Source organism: Pseudopodoces humilis, chromosome 2, assembly GCF_049639895.1.
Source record: "Pseudopodoces humilis isolate 2021_Gansu_Grassland_sample_001 chromosome 2, ASM4963989v1, whole genome shotgun sequence".
Classification (NCBI taxonomy): Eukaryota; Metazoa; Chordata; class Aves; order Passeriformes; family Paridae; genus Pseudopodoces; species Pseudopodoces humilis.
Window position 1 is genome coordinate 92,103,493 of NC_142201.1, and position 26,710 is coordinate 92,130,202.

Below are 26,710 nucleotides of genomic sequence, written 5' to 3' on the forward strand. Positions count from 1 at the left end.
GGGTGTTCCCCTCATCCACTGGGTAAGAAAGGAGGTGAGTTTCCATCCCCTCTCTGAGGAGCCCCTTCCTTTCTTGACTTTCTAAAAGTAAAAGCTTTTTCCTCATTTTGAGTCCAAATTTTTCCCTACATTGCAGCTCATGTTAGCTGCTTCTCAGTGTTCACTGTGCACCTCTGAGAAAAGCCTGTCTTCTCTGCACATTCCCACTCACTTTTTATAGAGAGCAATAACATTTCTCTCAGCCTTCTCTTCTTCAGACTGAACGGACCCATCTCTCTTAGGTTCTCCTGGGAAGTCATGTGCTACAGCCCTCTGACCATCTTGGGAGCCTTCCAGTTGGCTTGCTCCAGTGTGTCAATGGCCTTCTTGTGCTGGGGAGCCCAACACTGATCTAGTGTCTAACACTAGAGACTGAGACTGATCTAGTGTCTAAGAAGCACCATGCAAAGGGTTTTAGGCACTTCCCTGCACTTAGGGGGTTGCACTCCTGCTAATACAACCCAGGATGCTTGGTCTTTGCTGCAAGGGCATACTGCTGACTCATGCTGAACCTGAAGGACCCCCATGTGTCCTGGACTGCTTGAGCCTAGCACTTTCCCCCTCCCAGAAAATATCAAGGTGGTTGGTCCCTAATGGGGGACTGTGATTGTGAGGCTTATTCTACCTGTCTAAAGTGGTATTGCTTCTTCTTAATCATCCCAATGGTTTTTCACACACATGCCACCGTGGATCTGTGTGAACATCTGATTCCTCCTGTCTGTCCACCATGATACTTGCACTGACGCACAGGCATTTGAGGTGGGCCCCCAGCTGTCCTGCTTTCACAAGGCATGCAGAAGCCTTCCCTGTTGTGCTGCCCCCCAGCTGCTCCCTCACTGCCCTCTGCATTGTCACGTCTCCACAGATCACGGCAATCCTGCCCCAGTGTGCCTGGCTTAAATCCCTCCTTGCCTGTGTGAGTGAGCCTGTTGGAAAAGAGATGTCTGCCTCACTTTGCTCGACAGGTCCTCTTCCTTCAAGGGGGTCTCATGGTCATAGGCAGTCAAGCGTTGTCCATGAGTTTGGGGCATGAGAGGGGCTAATGTGGGTTGTAAACAACACTCCTGTGAATCCAGCAACACAGCTGGAAGTAGTGAGTTTCCCTCTTCAGACTTCATTTCCTCTTCCCCGCATAGTTTATAGGCAGTTTTGCCTCAAAAGAAGCATCAGCCACTCCTGCCAGGGAGGGGGAAGGGAAAGCTTCTGTCTGTTTACTCTGTGGTAAGCAAAGCAGAAAATGATGTTGTTTCTTTCCTCACTACACACAAATTTGGAAGCTGAAAATGTATTAAATAAATAAATAAATTTGAGGATTCCTTTTTAGTGAAAATCCCTTACCACCTGACATGGGGTGTGAAGCATGGAAGCAAGACATGGATGTGAGAGAGGAAAGACTGCAACAGCTGGCACACTCCACACCTGGAAGTGCCTGTTCAGGTCCCAGTTCATGGTCACTCTGGTGCCATGCCACAAACTCAGCTTGGAAAGTTTTTAAGGATCTTGGACGCCCAAGTCATGGTTGATCTTGAACCTTAGCGACTCTGCTGTGCCTTTGGTGCTCTGCCATGTGTGGTGCAGTCACCCAGAAGCTGCCTACTGCAGGTAGCCCACGAGGGGAGACATCTTGGCTGAAAGATGTCACAAAAACCAATAACTAATACACACTCTGAGTCAGTGCCTTGAAGCCTGACATCCTTCAGGAGGATGTAGAACTCCATCTGGGACTCCCTGGAGTGTAAAAATTAGCTGGGATGATACTTGGAGCCTGCTGACCCTTTCTATACAGCCTTGAGGTAGGCAGGCAAGTTGTGAGAGGTCATTTTATGAAGACCCCCAAACTTGTCCAAACACAAAGCATTGCAGTTGCAGCACAGGCCATTTCTACCTGTAGACTCTTGGAATACAAACTACACACCAGTACAGACTACTCTGATGTAATTTCAGAAGCCCAGGTAGCAGTGAGAGGGGTGCAGCCTGTGAGATGAGTTTGTGGCTGGCTCTGGTTGATAGGTAGGTAGATTAATAAGCCAAGCAAGCTGCCCTCATAATTCTGCTTCTAACAAGGTCAAACTTTCTTTTGTCTTCACAGTTCCACCAAAGATCTCCACGATCTCCTCGGACATCACCGTGAATGAGGGCAGCAATGTGACCCTGGTTTGCATGGCAAATGGGCGTCCTGAGCCTGTCATCACCTGGAGGCACCTCACTCCTACAGGTAAGAAATACAACTGGATTAAATTTGTGAACTGCACAGTAGTTTCCTTTTCTTCCAGCATCAAAGAAAATTTCAGTAGCAATATAGGCAGCTATAGAAAACTGGTAAGAATCTTAAATGTACTTCAAGCTTGTTTTGCAGTGTGAATTCCCAGGCACAATAACCAGGTTTTCCAACTGAACAAATGAAATTACTTCAATATATCCTCTGCAGAGTTGGACATGTAATTCTATTTAGCTTAGGTCTTCATCTACTTGTCCCAGTCTTACTGCTGGTAATGCACAGCACAGTGGTGGAGATGAAATGCTGCTGGTGTTAAACTGAGGGAAAAGGCTTTCTGTTGAGACACTGCATAAAAGAGGTTCTCTCTGAAAATCATGGGATTTGCTTCCTACTGATCTGCCTTAAAAGGGAGAGACAAACAGTGGCCCAGTTAATTTCATATTGCTCTCCACTTTGGCAGACAGCCCAAAGTCAGAAGTCTTCTGAGGTGAGTAAAGAAAGCATTTGATCTTCAAGGTGAGTGAAGAGCAAGATGGTAACAAAATAAAGGAGAACTCACCATCTTTGTTCTGCTATCTGACTATGCCCTCCATGCTCAAGGACATGACAAGGTTAGGAGGAGAATGTCCTTTCAGTAGCCAGACTCTGTGGGGTTAGCACCTTGGGTTGCAAGGAAACCTTCAACCCCTAAAGATTTAACAGTAGGATGAGAACAAGAGGTAGGTTTCTATCCCTCCATATCATGTCCTTGGAGGAGAGAAAAATTCTTTAGTTGATTTCTTTTCCTATCAGATACTCTTTAATTTAAAATGCATGGGGAAAACATTGATTAGCCCCATATGAATGATCTTCTGTGATACTCACATATATGTAAAGGGTTAAAGAGGATTTGAAGTAGGCAGTCAGCAAACATTCTGCATGTGCTACAGATAGTCCAGCTTCCTACTGCAGTTCAGTTCTGCAGTGTTGCAGAAAGAAAGTTAGAGAAAGGTAGAATGACACATTGGAACAGAGCTTAATCTAAGGGCTACATCCAGAACCCCCTGGATTTGGAGCCTGTGGTTGAGATTGGGGTTACTTAGATTTCCTGTCTTGTCTCTTCAGCCAAACCAAAGTTCTCCTGAGCTTTCATGATATGAAAGCCAGATATGCAGTTTGTATTTCTGGCCCATTTCTTGCAATGCCAAGAGAAAAAAGATGAGGAAAGCTTGCCAGGAAGAGGTGAGAGCAGGGCTGATTAGGGGAACACTATTCCTCTGTGGTATTATCATCACTACCTGACTTTTCTCTTCTGTTTTTTTTAGAATTAAGTATGACTGTTCCATTTGCATTCATAAGAGAATATAACTTTTTTTTTTTTTCATTTTTAAATATGTATATAGAATCTTCTAGCTCTGGTATTTCTGTTCTTAAGGTTTACTTCATATCAGATCTTCCATATTACTGCTGCATCAGTCTTTCAGTTCTCTAACTCTTTCTTGTATCCAAGTAAAATATACTCCCTAGCTATTTTGTGAGCACAGCCTAACACTGAGTTAAGGGCGCTAAATCTTTGTGAAATGTAAGGCCTGATAGACATGAGATGCATTCTTCAGAGCAGTGAGAAGATTCTTGTCCTGACTCATCACTTTGGCTGTTGCTGCTTTGTGGGAGGCTTTTCATTTGTACCACCTACTTCACTGTATAGACAGAGAATTTTGTTTTTTTCCTTTTAAAAAAGTCTCCACAGAACAAATCCTCACTCTGGCTATCCTCTCTGGTTAGCAACAGAACTGAAGAACCCCATCCCTGCTTTGACCATGGGGACAGTTTTCTTGGCTCTGTTGTTCAGTTTTCCAGCAAGTCCTTTCACAATTTTTCTCCCATGCTGTGTCTCAGAGGTGTTGCCTTGTTAGCATCCCTCAGCACCATCTCACTGACTCCTTTCCAATCCCTCCTCAGCCCTCCTCCCTACAGTGAAGCCTGCCAAGTACCTCCTTCATAACAAACTAGAGGTTATGATGAAGGGCAGGCAGTCCTCAGTCTGTCACCTCCATGTGTCACTGATTGTGGTTCTTTCTTTTTCCCCATCTGAACCCATCTGCTGTCTTTTACAGATACAGAGGAACTGCTTTCAGGCAGACATCAGCTCTTTGAGCAGCATAAAGCCCAGTAAGACACTTGTCTCAAAATGGGAGGCAGAAGGGCTTCTTTTAAATGTTTTCCTTGAGGTTGACAATTAATATAAATTCCAAATCTCTTCCAGAGCTGCTGCAATTGGAAACGTGTCTTATCTTGGAATCGCCCTTTTCCAGAACTGTAAGGCATTTTGGCTCCATTTATGCGAGTTTTGAAGACATCTGCTATGCATCAAAGAGCTATTTTAGATCATTGTAAAGGTTTCTAAAATATATCTCTCTCCTTCAATTTTTTTCATGGTTAAACTTGTGACTGCAGAACTGGAAGAAAGAGTGTTATTGAGCTTGTGTGGGAGGTTTTGAATGGACAGGTAGTGAAATTAAACCCGTATTGGCGGGCAAGAGGGCCAAAGAAAATTACTTTTTCCTTGTGCACTCTCCTCAAAGAGTTCATTAACAACTTTGTCTGCTGTTTCTTTCATTCATTGACTTCATCAATAGTGTTTGTTAGCTAATTACCTGAGCTAGGACCACAGAAATTATTTAATTCTTATTGGCTGGGAAGTGGAAGATACAATTGCAAGGGGAAGGCAGTGTTGGTACTTAGGCAGAGAAGGCAGGGATGCATGTGGTAGTTCATTTAATGCTGCAATCATAGTATACTTATCTGCCTATCTGGGAAGTTAAAAAAAATTGATTTATAAACTGCTATGTTGCTTCCTCAAATGATTCTTCAGTGAGCAGTTGAACCAGACATTTTTCTCGCTTCAACTATAAGTCCTGATACCCTCAAGCAGCCCACAGGAAAAAAACCCCTCTTAACCCTGTGAGAAAGCTAAAGTGTGACTGAGGTTGATGACTGTAGCACTGACACCTGGGAGGAAGGCAGGTAAGGGGAAAAATACTTTAATAATTCAATGGCAAATGACAATACAGATCAGCTTTAATTTGATGAAAGCAGGAATGACATTGTTTGGATGCAAGTCCCTGCTCTCCTCTTATATTCCTCTTCCGATGATTGGCAGATTGTATTTTGACAGAGCAGGTGGAGAGTCACCCAGACCCTTTTCTTTCTCACCTGACAGGCCATTGTTCTGTAGGACATTGGCAACCTGGTCTGAGTAGTTGTGGATAATTGAACAGGCATTGTCTGGGAGCACAAACAGCTTCATTACCTCTTCTCCTCCAGCTAGCAGAGCTCTTTTCTGGGATCACTGACCTGCAGCTTCCAGCAGCAGGCCAGCACATCCCTCCCTGCACACAGTCTGATCCCTTTCCTGTGATCCAGGACACAGCTGCAGGTTTGTTAAGCCTTTTGGCACCCTGGTTTGTGATGGTAAGCCATGGTAAAGACCGTAAAACCAAAGATCTGAAGTGGATTTGTGATCAGGAAATTGTGACATGTTCAGTTAGAGTGAGGGTGAGTATTGATGATATCCTATGCTGTGTGCATGAATTAGCAGTTGTCAGCATTAGGAATACTTCACTAGGCAACACTCCGTAGTCTCATCTCTTGAAAGGCACAAAACCCAGATTCTTTGTACCAAGAGTGGGTGGTACCCTATTCTTTTATTCTCCTTAATTTTAGCTCATAACCTGTCTAATCCATGCCCCACAAAGATGTAGGCTATTTTTTGTCACTGAATGCAATAACCTCAAACATGCTGTATCTGCACCACATCCTGGATGAGGTCCTGACACAGGACCATTTGTCACTTATCACACTAATACGATCTGTGAAGGATACCACAGGCAGCCTACCCATCTGTGGGTAGTCATGTTAGAAGGAGTTCTGTTTTCCCTTGTACCATTGTATCCATTGTACCAGGATAACAGCTAACACAGCCAAGAAAATATTCCAGTAAAATAGTTCAGAGGTGGTAGCCAATGCCTGCTTTCAAGCCCATTTTTGTTTTACTTCAAGTCTCTACTGACTTATGTTTATTCAGGCTAACGTGTCTTCTCCCTACCTGTTAGCTTCTGAGATCACAGTCCAGAGTGTAATTTATCATTTCTCATCTCTGTGTCTTATTCAGAGCCAAGCTAGGTGCCTGGTTGACTGAAAAAGAGCTTTATAGGGAGAAGAAAAATTAATGTTCATTCATATTCTTACCAGTAAACTCTCAAGGGAAACCCTAAAGAGTGGCCTCTTGTGAATCGGGTTTGCAGCAATATGAACATGGACAGTTGTTGCAAGGTCTTTGGATTACCAGATATCTCACTGCCAATCCTTTTGCTGTACATGGGTGGGAAAATGCAGAAGAAAAAGCCATCTCCTGTGCTGAGAAGCTTGTACTCGAGCTCACAAGAGCAGTAGCTCTGCTTCTTTGCCACAAAGGATCAGTGATTGAAACCTTCCCAAGAGTCTTGCTCATGGCTGCTCTGGCAAATGTCTTTAGTACCTGTGTTGATGGCAGCCCGAGAGCTGGTGATAGGGAGACAAAGCTACATTCACCAAAGATGAGGGATTGAGTCTGTTACTGGTTATGCATAACCAGCTGAGGAACAAGCAATTCCCTTTTCCTAGAGAAGCTACAGAGTATAAAACCTGTATAAAACCACTAGGTGTCCCATTCTGGATCCAACTTCCTTGGCCTCAGGCAAGCAAGGCCACTTGATGGAGAAGAAAACGCTCTGGATTCTTCCAAATTCTCCCTGACAGTCTAAAGAAACCCACTTTGGCTCAGAAAAAGAGCTTAGTTATTACAGTGGTAATCACAGCATAAGAACCATTCTAGTGCAAAGCAGATAAGTATTGATTGCAACACCCAAGTTTCATGTCACAGCATAAAATGAAAGGAGAAGGCTTGTCAAATATGCCAGTCTGATTCTCCCTAAAGGGTGCTAGAAATTCACATTGAGTCTTAGGGAATTTACCGTAGCCTGGGAATTTTAGGAGGGCTATAGAGAATACAGAAATGTGCCTGCATGCCCTGTGTAATTGAGATGGTATACATATAATATATTTATAAACAGCTGTAGAACTCATTGCCATGGAAAGTTATTTAAAGATGAGAACTTGGCAGGACTCAGCCAGCTTGTGTATTCCTGAGGATAATGTGAACAAATCTGGATATTCCTGTTATTCACAATAAAAATATTGAAAAGGATGTTAAACTTCATGCTTTGGGGCTCAGAGATCAGGTTAAGACCTAAAGTGAAAGAGATTATCTCACACCCCCACTCACTTGTGTGTTTTCCTTCAGCGCATGCCAGCCTCCTTGTAGAGCTGAGCACTGAAGCAAGCAGAGACAGAGAGCTTTCTGAAGGCATGAGTTAAGAAGGCCATATTGGTCACAATGGGCAACTCTGATCATTATGTCCTCTGTTTGCTTCCTTCTTATTGCTGCCTAAGTCCAAAGCCTTGTTGCTTCACTTTGTGTTGCACAGGGAAACCCAGATTATACCCAAGAAAAATATCAAGCAGAAAACCTTCAGCCAGAGTCACCACAAATCAGCCCGGTGGTCAGTAGGTAGTGATGGGAAGCAGATTTTCTGGTTATCTAAAGCATTTGGATTTAGCCCATCTTTCTGCTGCTCTCCTAAAACCTTAGTAAAACCTTAAAACCTAGTAAAACCTTCTCTACAACCTTAGTTGTAGAGAAAAGCAGCTTTGTTTTGGGAGGCATGGGGTAGGGGTTTTTTGTTTGTTTGGGGGTTTTGTAGCATTACTGTACCAGCTCTTCTTATTTCACAACCTTCTCCCTGTGAAACTGTCTCTGGAAACCTGAAGTTTACAAGGTATTTCTTTAACAAAACAACTGAGGCAACTGATGATTTTTTTAATAGGTCTCCTTTTTTTCCCTTCTTTCGTCTTCAAAATACTTTCTGTTAAAAAAAGTCTTCCACAGAGACCTTTCACTTTGCCTCTTATACACTCCCAGTTTGTTTTAGCACACTTTCTGAGATGTCTTTTTCTCTTGATCTAGTCTTCATCTTACCCAATATGTAGGGGAAAAAAAAAAGGGGGAAGAGGATGCTGGCTCATAAAGAGCCTGGGAAACAAGCCAAACTTTCAACTTTTTCAGGTCTTCTCCAGAAGGCTTCTAAAGTGGTTTCAACCTCTATTTGCTTCCCACTAACACATTTCTTATATTTTTAGAGGTCTGTTTTTCCTAGGGCCCACAAGCTAGATCCCCATTGCCTCCTTCCTCACCTATAAGAAACTTAAGTCGTGATGGTGCTCTCTGCCCAGCACACTTCACCTTCTTCCTTCTTTGCCCAGCAACACATGCATTGCACAGCGATCCTTCCTCTTGTAATCATTTTGCAATATTTCCCCATTTCAGTACAAACACTGTTCATGCATGAGACGTTCATTTTTTTAACAGCTTTGCTTTCTCTGCACTGTTCCAGGGCAGAGAGGGAGAGCAAGGCCTCCTGAGTATTTTGGCATTTCTGGGGAAACAGACAAATAGAGTTACTGTGAGGAGGAAATTTACCCTGCTGCCTTCAGCAGTGGTTGGAGGGGAACATGTGGAGTCTTCTGGTCAGTGCTTTTCTGTTCCACCTCTGGCAAGATTGTCTGTGCTGCTGCTGGCAAGATGTGGCAGTTCTGTACCAAGTTAGTTGCCTTGTTGCCACATAAAAATGTTGCTCCTTGCAGCAAGTTGGATTCTGGTAGAGTTGCTTCCTTTTTATCTTCTCCCAGATGGGTACCAATTCTAGTCGGTCATGCTGCTAAAGTCTTTTCCATGGCATTTTAAAGGCTGAGCTGGATTGTGTCCATATGAAAACTTGCCTCCACCTGCAGAAAAGCAGCATTTTTCTAGTTCGCTGCTGTAATATTACTGTCTTTGCAGTTCTGTGCCTCTCCCCTCAAGTTTAGTGATACTCAGTGGGGATATTCCTGTTTAGCTGGGGCAGCCAGGAATAGCTAGCTGCTTTCCCTCCCTGACCTCCATGAGCCAGTCTTGAAGGATCCCAGAGGGCTAGATGTGGGAGTGAAAACTGAGCACCCCAGAAGATGAGTATTCAAAATCTCCCAGAATTAATGATGACAGGAAAAGGAATCACCAAGTGCTTTCACAAGCAGAATTGCAACAGCAGCTTTATGAACTTTCCAATTCTCCATCATTCCTACCCATTCCACAGACCCATTGATAACAAGGGACTTTTTTGTCCTGACTAGGACAAAAAGAGGAGAGGTCTGCTAGCCCTGCCCTGCTGAGAATGGTAAATGCAGTCCATCGGGCTTGGCTTCCCTACACGCCTTCCTTGTTCTGCAAACACACATTCAGCACTGTAGTCAACTACAGTAAAACAGTGTCTGAAGAGAAGGTTACTGAGTACAGGACACTGGTGAGGTGTGGATGTGTGTGTTGCTGTGTCTCCCTCTAGTGATCTGAACTCACAAGTCTGCTTTGTGCTTGGAGCTGCTGGTCTGGTGACAGAGCTTCCCTGGATTCACTGGAGTAAAGGGTGGATATTTTAGAACTGGGTCCCATTCCCCCTGCCATTTGGAGGTCATATTCCCCATTGGCAGCTCCGTGTTTGCAGCTGCAGTTCACATCTGAAAATTTAAATGTGCTTGTAAAGATACAGAGAGGTTGCTTGTGAATTAAAGAGAGAAAAAAATTCATATCATGTTAAATTGAATAGTTTCAATTCAAACATCCTTAAGAAAGCTAGCCTTAAGAAGAAAATGGGGAGGCTGCATTTTTTTCCCCTTGTAGTTTTAATCTATAAGTAGTTTCACTTAAGGCAAGCATATTTCTCATTCTCTCTTCACAGTAGGAGAGAGACACACTAATAAAAAGGGAAAGTTTAGGCAGTAGCTTATGCTTGGTCCATGATTTTTTTTTTATTTATTTTTTTCATTTAAAGGGAGAGACCACCATTTTGTTATTATGCTGTTATGTGACTACAGCTGATCTCAGTGGCTGCACTGACTTCAGTGCCTGATATATTCTTCACTGGAGCCAGACCTACTGTCTCATCTTATGACCCCAGTGAGCATAGATGACAGCATCTACTGCAGCACAGAGGTCCTGCCAGGACAGGATGTCTGGAGGGAGTTTCCTGTACAGCCCCAAAGCCTTCACCCCTTCAAGCATCTCTTGCACAACTATCCTACTGTCTCTTGCCTCTGTCTCCACACCAATCCCAATCATGAACCTGCTTATATATTCCAGCTCTAGAGATAGCAAATAAAGGGTGGAAAATAGTGAGAGAGAGAAGAGAGGAGTGTAGGGAGAAGCAGATTATTTGCAAGAGTCTCCTTTATGTGTAGATAACCTAGGGTAAAGAGAAAGCCAGCTTTAGGGGCAAGACATCCTGAAACTGCTTCAGCAAGGTCAGATGTCACTCAGCCTCCTGCAGTGTGGAGCTTTGCTCCCAGGCCTGAATACGGTTGTAGTGGAAATGGGAGTCTCCCAGCTGAAGGCACTGAGCTATTTTGGTAATGCCAGGCTGCGACAGACCCTGGTGTTGTGAACACTTGTGCTCTGTTTGCTTCGTCAGCCTCCTTTCTGAGCCTTTCAGAAATATGTCTTCAGAACATCCCTCCCTTTCCTGTCTGAAGAAAAGCGTGAGAGACTCTAAACATGATTCAGGGGGTTATTTTTTCTTAGGAGGTGCATGTACAAAAGCATTGTTCTTATTTCTTCTTCAGATACTCTTTTCTTTTGGAACAGCACCTGATAAATATGATTCTTCTGATGTACTCTGTATTTTTTCATGCACTGGCTGAACAAATCATCCTTTCTCATAAACTCCCAGTGAGTGCCCACCGCAGTGCTACTGCGGCAGAGGAGCAAAGCAGAGGGGCTGGCAGGGGATGGGGAGGGCAGGCCCATCCAGGGAAGCGAGAGCTGTGCTCTCATGCAGCCTTTGAATTTCACGCCCCGTTTGGAGTGACTTGAGCCATTGGAAAGATAAACGTATTCTGCCAAAGGATCAGTACAGTCTGCAAGGTAGAAAGGTGTAATTCAAGTGTTGGTGGTCTGGAAAAGGCACTGATCGTGGGAGATTTAAGTTGTATTGACTGAGGGCGGTGGCAGATTGGAAGGGCCATGGAATGTGGACAGGACCATATCTATGGCACTGCAGAGCACATTCAAAGAGCCCACTCCTTGTCTGGGCTTGTATGCCAGGAAAGTCGCCAGTGGGAGATGAGATTGCTGCAGTGTGGGAATGGCAAAGGCAGGAGCAATGCAGTCTCCCAGGGGCTCCTTAGGCTCCTCCTAAGGGTGCCTGTGGGTCACTGCCCTGTTGCATTGTGCCTGGCTGAGAACTGATGGCAGGATCATCCCAATTACGAGCACTGTAATGGTTGCCATATGTCACTGACACCCTCCTTACCTTCTGTGCAGCCTGTGGATTTGTAAAAGCTGCATGAGTATGCAGGTGCACACTGGTGCATGCATTATTTGTGAGCACTTGACTGTGTGTTTATTTGTGTGTTCACCATGCTGGTGTCTGTCCATGCAGTTTGCTGCACAGGTAAGCTTTTTGATATTTACCTGACTTATCCACCAGCCTCAAAGGCTTGCATTTCCTTTAAGGTAATTGCGAAACATAGCAGTAAGCATGAAAAGTAAGAGCAGAGTACCTGTCATAGTTCTGTACACTTGTCCAAACCCTGGCTGTACATGCTAAACTACAGCTGCATGACAGGGACAAAGATTTAGTATTTTTTGAGTCAATCATGATAGTAGACAAAATTTCAGAAATTCCAAAAACTGCAGCAGCTCAAGTCAAACTCCAAACTCTTCAACTCCAGCCTCTCTCTGACACGCTCGCTTTTATCTACTGCATTTATCTCTGCTGTACTTGGGCATCTTCCAAGTAAATAAATAATTGGATCCTGCTTCTGTCTCCCCTTCTGCCCAAGGGACTTAAAGTTAATTTGTGCTGAGTGTTGGGCTTTGGGTATGTGGTGGGTTGACCTTGGCTGGATGCCAGATGTCCACCAAGCCGCTCTATTGCTCTACCTCCTCAGCAGGATGGGGCACGGGGAGAAAATAAGGTGAAAAAAAAAACAAACTCGTGGGTCAAGATAAAAGCAGTTTGAGATAGCAAAAGCAAAGGCCACTTACAGAAGCAAAGGAAAACAAAATATTTATTTTTACCCTCTAATTGTCACCAGCAGGCAATCTTCAGCTGTTTCTCAGGAATCTGGGCTTTAGTACACGTAGTGGTTTCTTCAAAATACAAACATGATAGTAATGAATACCCCCACCCCTTTCTCTTGCCTTTTATTGCTGGGCAAATGCCTAACAGTATGGAACATTCCTTTGGTCAGTTTGGGTCAGATGTCCTGGCTGTGTCCCCTTCCGAGATCCCACTCATCCTCAGCCAGCTGAAGAGGGGAAGATGATGTTGAGACAGCCTTGATGCTGTGCCAGCACCCCTCAGCAGTACAAAATACCAGTGTGTTACCAACACCTTCCTAGCTCCCAGTGTGAAGCACAGCACTCAGAGGTCTGCTGTGGGGGAAATAAACTCCAGCACAAGCAAACCCACTGCAGGGGACAGGCTGTGGTGACAGGAGGAACTCGGGGCACATATAGGTAGATGGTTCTTGCGCTGTGAAATTCTAAGTGACCCCATTTCCTGTGGGGAGATCTGCAACCATTTGATTGCTATGAGGAGGATTCCTGGTGGCTCTTGGGAGCTTTCCAGGGGACTACACAGGGCAACCCAGATTACCTACATATTTCTTCAGCAGGCTTCACCTGGGATGCCTGGAGCTGCATGTACCATAATTTGAGTTATGAGAGGCTGGGATGAGTCTTGGAGTCCATGCACAGAGCAGAGCCTGTAAGGGATCTGGGAACAAAGAAAAGTCACATTTGCCTTGCAGCATCTCCTGCATGAGACTCAGGGAAGATGAGGGAAGGAGACTGTTAAATTGAACAGACAAAAGTAATTAGAGGACTAAAATAATAGATTAATGAGCAGCCAGTGTCAGGGGAACTTATTAATTATCAGTAGAGGATTTCCTTCAGTGTGCAGCCTGGCCGAGGGCATGCAAGATAGCAACTAAAACTCAAGTCCCATTTAAGGGAGCTGCTAAAAAATTAGCAGCACTGGGTGTCTGGAGAACGATAGCAGAGGTTGACTTAAATGCTTCCTTTGAATCTCGTGTTCTGTGTGGCTCAGGTAATGGCTGGGGATGAGGGGGATCTGGGAAACACTAGATTGTATCTAACCAATGTTAATAATGGCTCAATAAAAATGCTCTGATAAGAACGCACTAAAGTTGCACGTTTAAGCACTCACAAGCCAGGTAAGGTGAGATTTAAGGTTACAGATGCAACCTTAACTCTTCTCCTGCTGAGTGTACCTTAGCAGGCAGCCTCTAATTAAGGGGCATTGGGCTATTGCTCAAGTAATATAACATCGGTTAATGCTCTCTTTGGCTTTGGACAGGTGCACACAGTGTCTCATAATGTTGTGGGTTTGTCTGTGTGTGCCTGATGAAACAGAGTCCATTTAAATTGTGGGACTGAGCATACTGCATTAGTTGTACTGGAACAAAGCTTGATGGTTTAAAACATGAGGTCCATTTAGACTGTTCAGATACAGGGCAACCCACCACCCATTTTCTTGGGTCAACATTTCACATGTCAGAAAGTCATGGAAGATGTTGACATTAGGGGCAAGTTGTGTTGAAAATGGTGCTTTCCTTTCTAAGGACTGATTTCTGCTCCTTTAGCTCAACATATTGTGGGGGTTTTGCCTTTCTGAAGCATTCAGACTGTTCAGAGGGCAAGATGGCACATCAGACTGTGCCACAAAATAATGCCTTTTGTCTATCACCAAGGAGGTAACTTCATATATCAGCGTGTTTTCCATTTAACATTCCTACATTTACAACTCTGAGTCTCATTGCATGTACGAAGGTTGTGATATAATGGGAAAAAGATAAAATGTAAAGGGCAAATCTGTTCTTGGGGGAGCATTACAGAAGTGAATGGATCCGATGGTTTAAAACCAGATATTGCACATCTAACGAGTACATTCCTTAACAGTAATGCTGAGTTGTTAGTCTGCCCACTGAACACAAAGTTCTTTGAGGAGAAGCCATCCCTTCTGCTGTGTAAGTCCTTGAGTAAAAACCTCTATCCTTCCCTGCATACCCTTACTGCAGTAGCCTGAGATTTCTCAGAAGCCACTGTCCGTGCATTGGGCAAACATGAGGTGCAGCGCTCCTGTTATCCCACTGCTATCCCACTGCTCGTTCTTGCAGCTGTGTAGGGAGGCCTGCTTTGGTTGTGTTTGGAAAAAATATTCAGCATTGTTTGACTATGAGTTTTTTCAAATCTGTTGGGCTTACAATCATGTGAGCTGGGTTGCAAACTTGCATTCGAGTTTGAGAGCATGTAAAGCAGTTCAGATGCCCTGAGCTTTATTTTTTGCATTTTGGATCACTATATAAAGAACAGATGGGGTAACAGGAATGGCAAAGACAGCAGTTTTAGCAGCAGTTTGAGATCTGTAGCTATTTTTAAAGGTTTCCAAATGTGTTTTGTCTGTCCTCAGCAAGACACAATTGAGTTGTGAGAGCTGTCCCTTAGAGGCAGGTGCAGGCTGGTCGGAATGAAGCAGAAGCTCATCAAGAGTGTTACGTGTGAAAAGGAAAGGTCACATAAGCCCAGGTGGCCCTCCAGGAGACAGGCTGGGTGGCTGTGGGAGGAACAGATCTTATGTGCAAAGTATGAGAGAGCAGCTGAGAGGAGGAAAGGTAGGGAATTTCATAGAAAACCCATAGCATGGTGAAATGTGCTGATTAATTTCCACAGACCTGCACAGATATGAAGTGAGCTAAAAATTTCTCGCTCAGAGACTTTGGGGATCACTGAGCAGAGTTTGTTTAAAAGAAATGAGCTTCATCTGAGAGGTTTTGCAACTTGTGCTAATGAGAGTCTGTCTGTCAAACTTAAGTGGCATCAAGTGGCCCAGAACAAGGGCTCTTGGGCGTTAAATGGTTCCTACCAAATACCAAGCCCATTACCACGATTGGCTGTTGTAGCCCTCTAAACGGCAAAAGTGATTAAATTGGTCATTATGAAACACTAAAGATGCATAATTATGAAAAATAAGGTTTGAGTAAGAGGAGATTTCAGCTCACTCGCTGCTTTGTATCTCAAGAAGGAATCAATGTAGAAATGTTTTAAAAGCATCCAAGGGTTTCCCCTTGTCCGGTTTTCTCCTCACATTCTGGAAATTAGAAATGTGTTTGGAAGTGAAGGTGTTTTTCCGGGTCTCTAGGCTGATATAAAAGCTGGAGACTGAATGTCCCAAGTTCCCCTCTCTACATAAGGTTGTGTTTCATTGTGCAGTCTTTCCTCTCTCTCTGCTAAGGTGAGGTCCAGTGTACAACTTCCCTTTCTCACCCTGGCACATCATGCACTCTTACCTTTTCTGAGAGGGAGGGATTTAAATTCTCAAAGTGTCAGGCTCAGGCAGTGCTGCCAGTACAGACAAAGGTATATCTTCACGTCCTGGGAAACACCTCAACTGTTCTCCATGGCTCTTCTCCTGCATTGTTGAGCACAGGGTGTTGTAGTGGTGCTTCAGAGCACCCCTCAGATGTTGTTCTCCAATTAAAAAGCTGGATTAGCACCAGGCACAGAGCAGAATGTAAGCACAGAGGTTCTCTGGCACAGCTCAGCCTACCCAGATTTCCTTAAGGTCTGGTATTCCTGGTTTGCACAGACCTTCAGCAGGAATAGATTATTTATTCATTTTACTTTCTTTTTAGTTCTCTCCATCTTTAGTGCCACCCCAGCCCTAGAAGAGTTTTATAGCCTCCTTAGAAAGAGTAATAGTGGTGTTGAGTTATGTACAGCCCCTGGGGCCCTCTGTTCTCCTTGGGCTGCTGCTTCTCACTAGGTGTGTGGTTGCTGAGCCACCGAGCCAAGTCCTTGTTTCTATTGTCAAAACTAAGTGGTCACTGGGGATGTGCTGGTATTTACATTCCATTATTCCTGTATGAAATATGCAGTGTACTAGGAGATCCTACCCAAAACTCTGCTGACCATTAATCTCCCTCATCTCTCTGTCTGTGTTCACCTTCTTTCCTTGTTGACAGCTGATGTTGAGTATCTTTCAGGAACTTGATTTGTTTGTAGATGAAATGCCTTTAAAAAATGATCAGACTTTGCTTGGCGTCAGAGTGTGTCATTTAAAGCGGTAGTTCCTTTTAAGAAAATACTCTCTGTGTGTCATTTATGGCATTATTCATATCCCAGAAGACAAACAATGTCATCTGCATATCAGTGTGAGATTGTGCGAGCCACTAGTCTGCTGATTTGCCATATAAAGTTGTGTTTTCCTCAGTACTCCTGTGGCTGCCATAGTCAAAAATAAAATTTGACTTGACAATGTCTTAAATGGAAAACCAGCTACCTCTGCCTTTTGAAGGGGCTGCATTCTTCACAGAGATAGAGTTGTAACACACCTCTTGACACCTACCTGTACCTCCAAACCTAGCGCTACTCAGCCAAATTTTACCTGTCTGAAAAACTACTTGTGTTAATTTAAACAGAGTGAGATGCATCCGGAAAAGTTTCAGACCACTCTTGAGGTGCTGATTAGAGGGCAGGTTGTGAAAATGATTTGATTTCAATCCTTAGAGGTTTTAAATTTTTTTCTAATTTTTTTCACAGCTTCTTGCAATTTAGACATAGTTGCTGGTTTAAATCCACAGTTGTACAGGAAAAAATTATTCTCTGTAAGGGTGAATATTTTCATGAATTCTGTTTATGGGAATGTAATAGTATTTCATTATTGCAGCTCTCTTTCAGAAAACACAGTAACCACTATGAAGCTCTTCGCTCACAGAGTAGTTTGAAGGCCTTTTTTAAAATGTCTACATTTAAATTTTTCTGAAATCATGAATAAACTTGTATAAATTTCCCATATTATTGGACTAACTTCTATTTATTATTATAAATAATAATAGGGTTGTGGTTGTTATTGTCTATGAATTTGATGCTATGGGTGTTTGAATCAGGACCTGTCTCACTTGAGGATTAAGCTGTCTCACTAGAAACATTTCTCTGCAAAAAAAATTAAAAAATAGCCCAGATGTCTTAAAGGCCTTAATTTGTGTTCAGGGAATGTTTTGGTTTTTTTCTTACAAAGTTATGTACTAGAGAGCTTGCAGGAGAGAATAGTTAAAAACTGATCTGGATTTCACATGCGGAACCTTTTCCCAGCATATTTCATCTTATAATTTGGCCTGTAAGCCCCAACTGCATGTTAATCAGTTACTCTTGACAAGGATGGCTTGGATGACAAAAAGTGTGTGTGTGGGAACCTCAGGCTTTTAACTAAAAATGATCTTCATATCATTTGGAAAGGCCTCAAAACCTCCTCAAAGTTTACGGCCTTCATGGTCAGGATTTCAGTGTCTGGGAATTGTACAGGGATTTGTATCTAATCAGGGAAGCTGCATGTTTTCAGCCCCAAAATTAATATACTATTGGCAAACATTTCCCTTTGACTGTGGTCTTACTGGTATTTGCTGTTGTTTTGCTGATCTTTATCACATCACTCCATCTTGCAATTCCTGTTTTAACCTAGTGGTTATACAATGTCAATAAATCTAGGCAGGAATGTTGCAAATTCCTGTTTCCACCTGTCAAAACCTAGCTTGGAAATTCAATTTTCAGGTTGTAAATAGAATCCACTTGGACTTGCTTTCACATTGCTATGGCAAATGGTGTGCATTGGTGTCTTTATGATGCTGGAAATAGCTCCACAAGTTTTGTTCTGGAGAGCTGTCCAGAAGAGACTTTTTGAAAGTGACTTTAAATATGAAAGTACCATCAAAATACTAATGACAGCAAAGGCTATTCATTTAGCTAGCTAGCCTGCAAACTCAAAGACCCCCAACACGTTCTTGTTTAGGAGACATCAACCTAGCAGAGGAATACCAAAATTATCCCTCTATTTCTTGACTCTTCCCTTTCTGACCCTTTGTAATGTAGGCTCTCTCTTTTCTCAGAATTCCCCATGTCAGGAAAAGAAAATGAAGAGAGGTACCCTTGTCAATAGCTCTTCCATCAAAGCCTGCCTCATTTACATGCAGGCAATAACTAAATGATGCCTGTGGGGAAAGGCAACAGAGACAGGCCTGGTTGAGCAGTTTTAAGCCATCCTTTCAGCATTTTTCAGTGTTCTGAAGGCCGTTTTAAAAGGTAACTTTACTTTAAATTCCTGGACTCACAAGAGTGTGAAGAAGCAGGATTATTAAAACCATGCAGCCCCCTTAAGTATCTGAAAGAGAGTGCAGCTTGTACTGAGGTGTTGCACAGGAAGATAAGAACATTTGCTGCCTCAAGATGCTGTTCCCTAAATGGGTCTGGCAGTCTCCAAAGCATTTGTCCTATAAATGTGGTGCTCAGGACAGGAATGTAGCTGGAACCTCTTCTCTTGCCAGGAGCTGGAAGTTTTGGGGTATGAGAGTGAAGGAGCGATAATTGTCAAAGAGCTTGGAGCAGATGCTCCTGGGGGAAAGAAGGCTTTGCTACAGGATGCCTGTCTCAAGGAGGAACCCCGCACATGGTGATTCACAATCAGCATCCTCAAGGGCACCAAGAATGAGGCTCCCTCTGCTTCTGCTTCCTTAGGTCATTAAATAAGCACTGCTCTGACACTTGTCTTTTCTCCTCATATCAACATCAGAAACCAATATTCATAGCCTCTTACATCCTTTCCCCCGCTCAGTGCTGGCAGCTGTTCTCTCACCCCCTTCCTGCACTTGAGATACCTGCTGCAGTAATGGGATCCTCCTGCAAGCTCTTTAATTGAAAGGAATTTCTGTCTGGCCTGAAGATGTCAGGAGCCTGACGGAGACGTGTTTCTATAAAATGAGGCTTGATCTACAGTGCAACAGGCAGCATCTGGATCAGTGAGAATCTTTCACACTCGCTGGCTTCATCCGGCTTTTCGAGGCCGGGGGGCGTTAATTAAGGTGCGTCTGTCAGGGTGTGGGTGCTGGAGACCCCTCTGGCTCTGCTGCCAGCTCTGCCTCTGCAGCTCAGCCTGCCAGGTGCCATTGCTTCCTTTCCACATGGCGCGTCCCCTTGCCTGCTGTGCCACTTCCATTTCTGATTCCCATCAATTTGAAACAGAGCCCTGCTGACCCTGCTGACCGCTGCTCATACATCTCCCGGCATGGTTAATAATAATGGCCTCTGTGGAAAATGATGGGCTGAGACAGGGAAAGGACATAATGATGCTCTGGCTGAGGGTAGGCAGAAAGAGGAAAGTGAAGTGACAAGCAGCTAAACAGCAAGAGAGGGGGTATGATGATAAAAACAAACAAACAAACCTGCAAATGTCTAAAAATCCACAGCGATGGCATCCCTGAAACAAATGGGGAGAGACAAGCTTGAGTCCCTAAGGGAGAGAAGAGGGGAAAAAAAGAGAGAGAGAGAGGAAAGCAAGCAGAGAATCAGCCAATAATTGAAATGGCATCAGGGAAGAAAAAAACTGGAATGCACAGACAGGCTTGGAATTGGCAGGTGGCAAAGAGGTGAAAGATGGAGAAAGAACATGGAGGAAGGAAGATGTGGATGTAGGGAGTGAAACAGAAAAGTGGAGTGGATGGCTATATGGACCATATAGCAGAAAGAAAAAATAGAAAGAAAATGGGCACAGAACAGGAGGTGGGGGAGCATAGAGGGGAAGAGAGGGAAGAGGCCCATGCATTGGCAGAGGAAGAAAAGCAGAAGGACACTGAACCAGGGTAGAGAAAGGAGAGAAAGCAAGGTATTTGGGCTTAAAAAGAGGGAGGAAAGAGTTAAAGAGCAAGTTGAAGAGCCCCAGGTCTGTGCCAATAAAGTTCACCAGAGGCACAAAGAACAGGGTTTGGAAACCTGATGGTACCTGATTTTGCTAGGCTTCATGAGTCCCCATCAGCTGCTTGGAATCCCAGTTCCAGGGAAGTGCATTTCATTTCTGAGTAAGCAGAGTTTGATTTTGATGGAAAAGCTTTTGGCCCTGCACTGCAGCCCCTCCACCCATGGCAGACAGCAGGCAGATTTTTGTGGGTATTACCATAGCAATGCAATAACCCCAGCAAGGAAAGCACCAGGCAGCTCTTGCTTGGGCAGATCACCCACTTCCTTGCTCCATGTTTGCTGGGTAATTGTCCCTAGTGCTTGATGCTGTGGCAGAAGAATGTTTCCTTCTGTTGGTAAAGCAGATCAGTGCTGACATCATGCACTGTCAGAGATATTGCTCTGATGTGCAAACAGTTGCTGCTGCCCTTGGCGCTTATCAATAACCAATTATGTGTTTAGCTGTGTTTCCTGGCTCACAATTTTTTTTACCCCCACACAGAGGAAATCAGAGAAGATGGTTAAATTTCCTCTCCATAATTTCTGTCCCTCAGCTGTGGCTGGGAGGAAGCTGAATGGCAGTTGTTGGAACAGCACTGCCTTTGCTGTGCTGCAGGGAGGTTAGCCAAAGCACAGGGGTGAGCTGTGGCTGCTCAGGCAGAAGTGTGTGGGCAGATCTTTGGCAGGGTTCACCACTCTTCTTAGCTGCTCACACACTCAGTATCTAAAGGCAGTTTTGCAAGCAATTCTCCGTGGTCCTTCAATGAAACACTGGCACTCGTGTCCTGGGCTCTGTGCTCACGGCTGTCCCTGCCCTCCTGTGTAACACTGCATAATCCAAGGATCTTTATGTGCACTCCCTTCTTTTCCCCAAAAGAAATGTCTCCATCAGTCATGAGAATTTTAGATTTAATGCATTTCTAAGGCACTTACGGGATTTTTTCTGATGGGATGGAACAGATATGGGTTTATAGTGAGCACAAAAATAGAATCATAGAATCATCAAGGTTGGAAGAGACCTTTTAAGATCATTAAGCACAACCATCCATCCCCAAACCTGTAAACCGTATCACCCAGTGCCAGACCCAGGCACCTCCAGGGATGGTGACTCCACCGCCTCCCTAGGCAATCTTTTCCAATGTCTAACCACCCTAACAGTGATTTTTATTTCTTTTTCCTAATATCTAATCTGAACCTCCCCTTTCTGAGTTTAAGGCTGTTGCTTCTGGCCCCCATACTGCAGGCAAGGCAGAAGAGACCAGCCCCCACCTGGCTACAGCCTCCTTTCAGGCAGTTGTAGAGAGTGATAGGGTGCCCCCTGAGCCTCTTCTTCTCAAGACTAAGCAAACCCAGCTCCCTCAGCTGCTCCTCATAGAATATCTTCTAAACCTTTCACAAGTGTTCTTGCCCTTCACTGGACATGCTCCAGCACCTCAATGTCCTTTTTAAAGGGAGGGGCCCAAAACTGAAAGCAATGGTTTAGTTTGGGGTTACAGGTGCAAATGCATGTAAAAATATAAAATTTGCTTACTTCAGATCTTTCATTTGTCAAATTGAGGAACAAGAGCAAGTCTGAAAAGCAACAAGAAAAACAGTACAAACAGGAAAAAAAAAGTATTTTTAAAGCCCTGCATCAATATTCATGGAACTATTTTTCGTTGCTACCCTTTTTCACAGCTTTTTTTTCCAACTCCTTAGAAACCACTCTTACCCCTCCCATCTTTGCCATTTCAGCTTCCACCTCTCTCATGCAGAATGCTCAAATAAGCTCTCATTATTTTTTTTTTTCTTTACTGGAAAAGATGAGACTCGTTAGTATCAAATACAAGTGGTCGTGGCACAGAGAAAAGGAGGAACCTGGGTGAGCCTCCTGGCTGGCATTCAGATGCAGAGATTTGGTTTTCAATTAGATAATGCTCTCTGAAAACAGGGCTGCTGGAGCACATGGGACAATATTGACTGAAGCACAAACCAATTCAGTGGGTGACCTTCATGCTCTCGCTGTGTAGCCAGTGAGGATGCCTGGTGTGCAAATGCCACCCTATCGGTATTCATTTCGTGTGACTCATAACCAACCCGCACCAGGCAATGGATGAAAGGCAGCCTTCAGGTATGTAATATGATTATCAGGTGATACATCAGACTGTGATTCCACAAAGCCAAAGGGTCAACAGGACTGGAAAATGTATTTTGCAGCTTCTGGGAAGATGATTTTTTTTTTTTTTTTAAAGATTACAGTGTCCTCAGTATAAAATGAATAAATAAGTACATCAAATAAATAGATATTATGTAACATGGTTCCCACCTCTCCTCAGCTGACCAGCTGGCTGGCTCTCAGCGAAACTACTGACTGTGTAGACACCATTGTTCATATTTGATCTGGTTTGTGTTTGCATATATGAAATGAGAGAAAAGTTCTGGACTCTTCACTGTTTGGGGTGTAGAGGAATTGGGGGGGTCCATTCCCACTGTTTTTCTTAGACCTTTGAGATGGTGGTCTCCCTCACTGAGATCTCAAGATACCCTCCTGTTGGCAGTCACTGTGTCTGGAGTCCCAGGGGTTAAGGCAAGGCTGCCAGTCTGTCTGTCAGTCCTGGTTCCTCTCACTAGCATGCCTAGGGAAGATTTTGTGCTGGGCATTTACATCCTTACCAGTCTGCCAAAGGTTCGAGTCAAATCACCTTTGCCTTTTCTCAGCAGTCAGACTTTACTTGACCTTTGACTGGATGACCTGACTTCTTCACGTACAGGAGGATGAGAATGGAGACTGTTATTACAACTGGCTGAAGTTGTGCTGATTAAAGTTTTAGCAAAACACACTCAGCTGTTTTCTCCAGAGAGACTACAGCTGTGGTAATTCTATAAATCATCAACATCTACCTATTAAAATGGGTTCCCAGGCATTTGCACTGCTTCTGCTGAACTCCGGTGTGAAGAATAGCCTATGATGCCAACCTGTCTCAAAGATCATCTGTGTGATCTCACCCGTACCATTGTTCAGGCTGCTGGAGTCAAACCACCAGGTTCAAAAAGGGGGAGGCAACAACAGACACAGACAGAAGGTTTCTGGTTTGTAAATGGACGCAGATGCCCAAGAAAAGCTGAGAGCCATTATCACAAGGTGCCCAGAATAGCTTGAGCTGCAGTCAGTGAGAGCAGCTTTTAAGACAGACACTTTCTTTTCTCACAGCTCAAAGAGCAAGTAACAAAAAGAAGTAAACCTCAGAGCAGAGAAATGACCTCTGAATTTTCTCAGGGAAAAAAAAAATGGATCTCTTGAACTGAAAAAAAGATGTGGCTGGGCTTTGTGAAGAAATACTCCTTCCATTGAGGGGAAAAAAGGAAATCTGATAAGATTTTGCTGTAGCTAAATTTTAAGGCAAGAAAGGATCATCTAGTTTATTTTCACATGTAGCACAGTCCAGGAGGATCTGGCATGGTAATTTCTGTATCAGGTCTATAACATACATGGGAAGCACAGCCCATCTTTCACAAGGGTGTAGGTGGCACCACTGTGGCCCTTCTCTGTGGCCTGTGCATGCCCCAACAGTGCCTGAGCACTGTGTCCCCTCTCAAGAGACTCCACTAATCCTGGTATCCCAAAGACATGGCCTTCAGCCCTTCCAAACCAAGTTTTCTTTCCAGGGAGATCTTCACGCAGCCTGTGAGGTGTATGGAGGAGCAAGGGAGTGAAAACTAATGAGGTAAAATATAATCATAGCACTCCTTCACACTCCCAAGCTGCTCCGAGCAGGTTCTGGGGATGGACTGTCATTTGTCTTCCAAATTGACTCGAGCTGGCTCACCTTTCCCCCACTGAAATGCTCATGATTTGAATGCCTTAGGTGAGAGAAGCACAACAACTTCAGTGCACTTAGGACATCATTGTCAAATTGAAGGATTGGGGAGGAGCCACTTCACCCGAGGAAAGCATTTGCATTCAGAGACTGCTAAAGTGCAGACAGCTTCCTCTCCATGGTCTCCAAGGGGAGCCAAGCACCCTCTTGCACTTTGCCTGTTCAGGGAAACACTTTGAGTTTTAGAGTGTGGACAAGGAGGGGGAAAATTAGCAGGTGGTTCCTGGGAATGCACAACTTTCTGTCCCACTGCAAACACTCCGGCGTGGAAGCTGTTCATTTTTACCATTTCAGGTGTAACTCTGGAGAGTGTCGACAAAGTCCTGCAAATAGGTGAGGACAGGAAATCCTAGCCCTGAGGAGAGTCCCATGTAGCCAGCAAAAGATTTTGTGTAATGTTCTCAAGTTACAGAGGGTGTTTTAAGTGAACATTAAATGGAGTTGGAAAGGGAACATTCTGAAGGGAGCATCTGGTTGTGGTTTGGGCTGCTTCACTGCGTTTAGATGTGTGCATTTTTTGAGAGTCTGACTTTGTTTCTTCATGTATCCTAACTTTGAAGCAGTGGGATCTGGTGCAAGCAATAAAATAGAAATTGGAAAAGAAAGTGCAACTGGCTGTGTGCTATGTCCTGAAGAGACAGGGATCAAACAGTGCGCAGGAAAATGGATCAAACAGAAAAAAAAACAAGAACTCCACCAAGAAGGGGACAGGCAGGAAGGCTTTGCATAAGTTGGAGGTAAATTTGATATGTTAGATTGTGGGGGAAAATGTTAATTTATGTGCAACCAGACCATTGATACCTGCTCCAGCTTGCTTAAAATAATGGAACAACTGGAAAGTATGTGATGCTGGAAAGATGGCTCTAGGTTGTCATTCTTAGCTTTATCTGTCAGAGCTGCCCAGCTGTTTTCTCTCTATGAGCCAGGGTTGTTCGCTTTTTTTTGTGGGACAGTGGAGAGGTGCATCCTCTCCTGTACACAAAGGTCTCATGTATCTCCCTGTCTCAGAGTAATCTGTAAAAGGGAACACTTCTTTGAAACTGTGAAGTATACTGACTTCTGAAAATCTCTGCAGCTTACCTTCTGAATTCTTGGGTTGGACACCACTAGAAAGCAGAGAAAATCACTTGACTGGATTTCTACAATGTCACAGGGTGGAAATTGCTATTACCACAGTTTACTGCTACTATTTTGTGCCTACCTATTTATTTATCATCCAGGGATCTCAGAGTGGTTTACAATAATTTGCTGTCTGGGTGTTAATCCATGAGACAGAGAGCCAGTTATTTCTGATTCTAAATCCAACTCTATCCAAATTTGGAGTGTCTGTCCAACAAGTTTCTCCCCCTGTTACTGCCTCTGGAAGCAGGGACTTTTCCCTTGCATCTGTCTAGAGCTGACCCCTTGGACAGGCCATGCTCCTACTACCTAGCACAGCTGGTATGGAGCAAGAAGAAGCTGTGGTTTTTTAGAAATCCCACCTATTCTGTGTGTTCTTCATAGCTACATCCTGCTGCCTTGGTAGCTGCAAGGAAATATTGTTCTCTCCTTTAAACAACAAAGGCTTGCAGGCTATCCTTTGTAACCTGAGATGCTCCAAAGGGGCAGCTCTACTTGGAGCATGTGAATGGTCTCCCCATAGCCAGCATGGAGTCACATTAGTGCTTACAGTCATTCGCTGGATTCTGGAAGTGCTGTGGACCTCGTGGGAAGGAGCAGGGCTGGAGTTTATGTGAGCAGTTTAAGCCTGATGGGGAGAACAGTGAAGACACTGGAGCAAATGTATCTAGATTAGCCCAGCTGTACGTGGGCACATTTAATACACAAGCCGAGTTGCCTTAAGCAGGTTCACATCTCAGGTTTTATACTGTAATTTGTCTTACTGTGTGATAATGCAATTTAGTGGAGAGACTTAATACAAAGCTGTTAGCTAATTTGGAATTTTTGGGGAGATTAGCAAATTTGGGAATTAATGTATTTTGAAGATTCCAAGCTTATTAAAATTTGGGATTTAGGATAGGCTTGTCACAAGTTAGACAAATTATCTTGAAAGTCAGAAGTAGAAAAGGATCTTCAAGGAGAGATGCATGTTACCATACCAACAACCCTGAGAGCCGGTGTTGAATGTGTATATTCCCTGTCTCCCATATCTTCTTCTGACTTTGAGGGAGATGTCTGAATGGTAAGAAATATGATATATATTATTTGTGGACCACAGATAATCTTACTATACCATTCACATAAAAAGGGCAGAAATAGCTGAGACGTATTCCCTGATTAGAGTAATATTTGTGGAACTGAGATTTACAATCTCTGTTCTGCAAATAGTTTTCTGTAACTGAGTAGTGATGGAGAATGCTTAACAACTTGTGCCACTATTCCCACATGAGGACTTTTCCCCTGCTGTGTGACCACAGATATTCCAAGAGCATTTCGAACAGACCTGCAAGTCCTTTGCCACAAGCATTCAGACTGCTCAGAAGCATACTGTAGGTGTCTGTCCCAAGAACCACGGAAGAAATTGATGATTTGAAGGGATTCTCAGTGTTAGCAGAGTTACCATGTGAGAATTAGATAAGTGAGTGATCAATCAAAAGCTAACCATGGCACTAGAAGCTGTTGGAAAAGCATTAGAAAGACCTTTCCTTTGCGTCTTTGAAGCAGAATATTTCTTGCAGT

At 43.9% G+C, this 26,710-nt stretch overlaps 1 protein-coding gene across 4 annotated transcripts in view; it reads left to right on the forward strand.

Annotated features, from left to right (window-relative positions):
* LSAMP (limbic system associated membrane protein) overlaps positions 1-26,710 on the forward strand; it is a 980,463-nt gene that overhangs the window by 871,268 nt on the left and 82,485 nt on the right. For all 4 annotated transcript variants that reach the window (XM_005523908.3, XM_088068810.1, XM_088068823.1 and 1 more), the window contains one exon: positions 2,129-2,254. In XM_005523908.3, the coding sequence (XP_005523965.1) occupies positions 2,129-2,254 (126 nt within the window). The remainder of the gene's footprint in view (positions 1-2,128; positions 2,255-26,710) is intronic.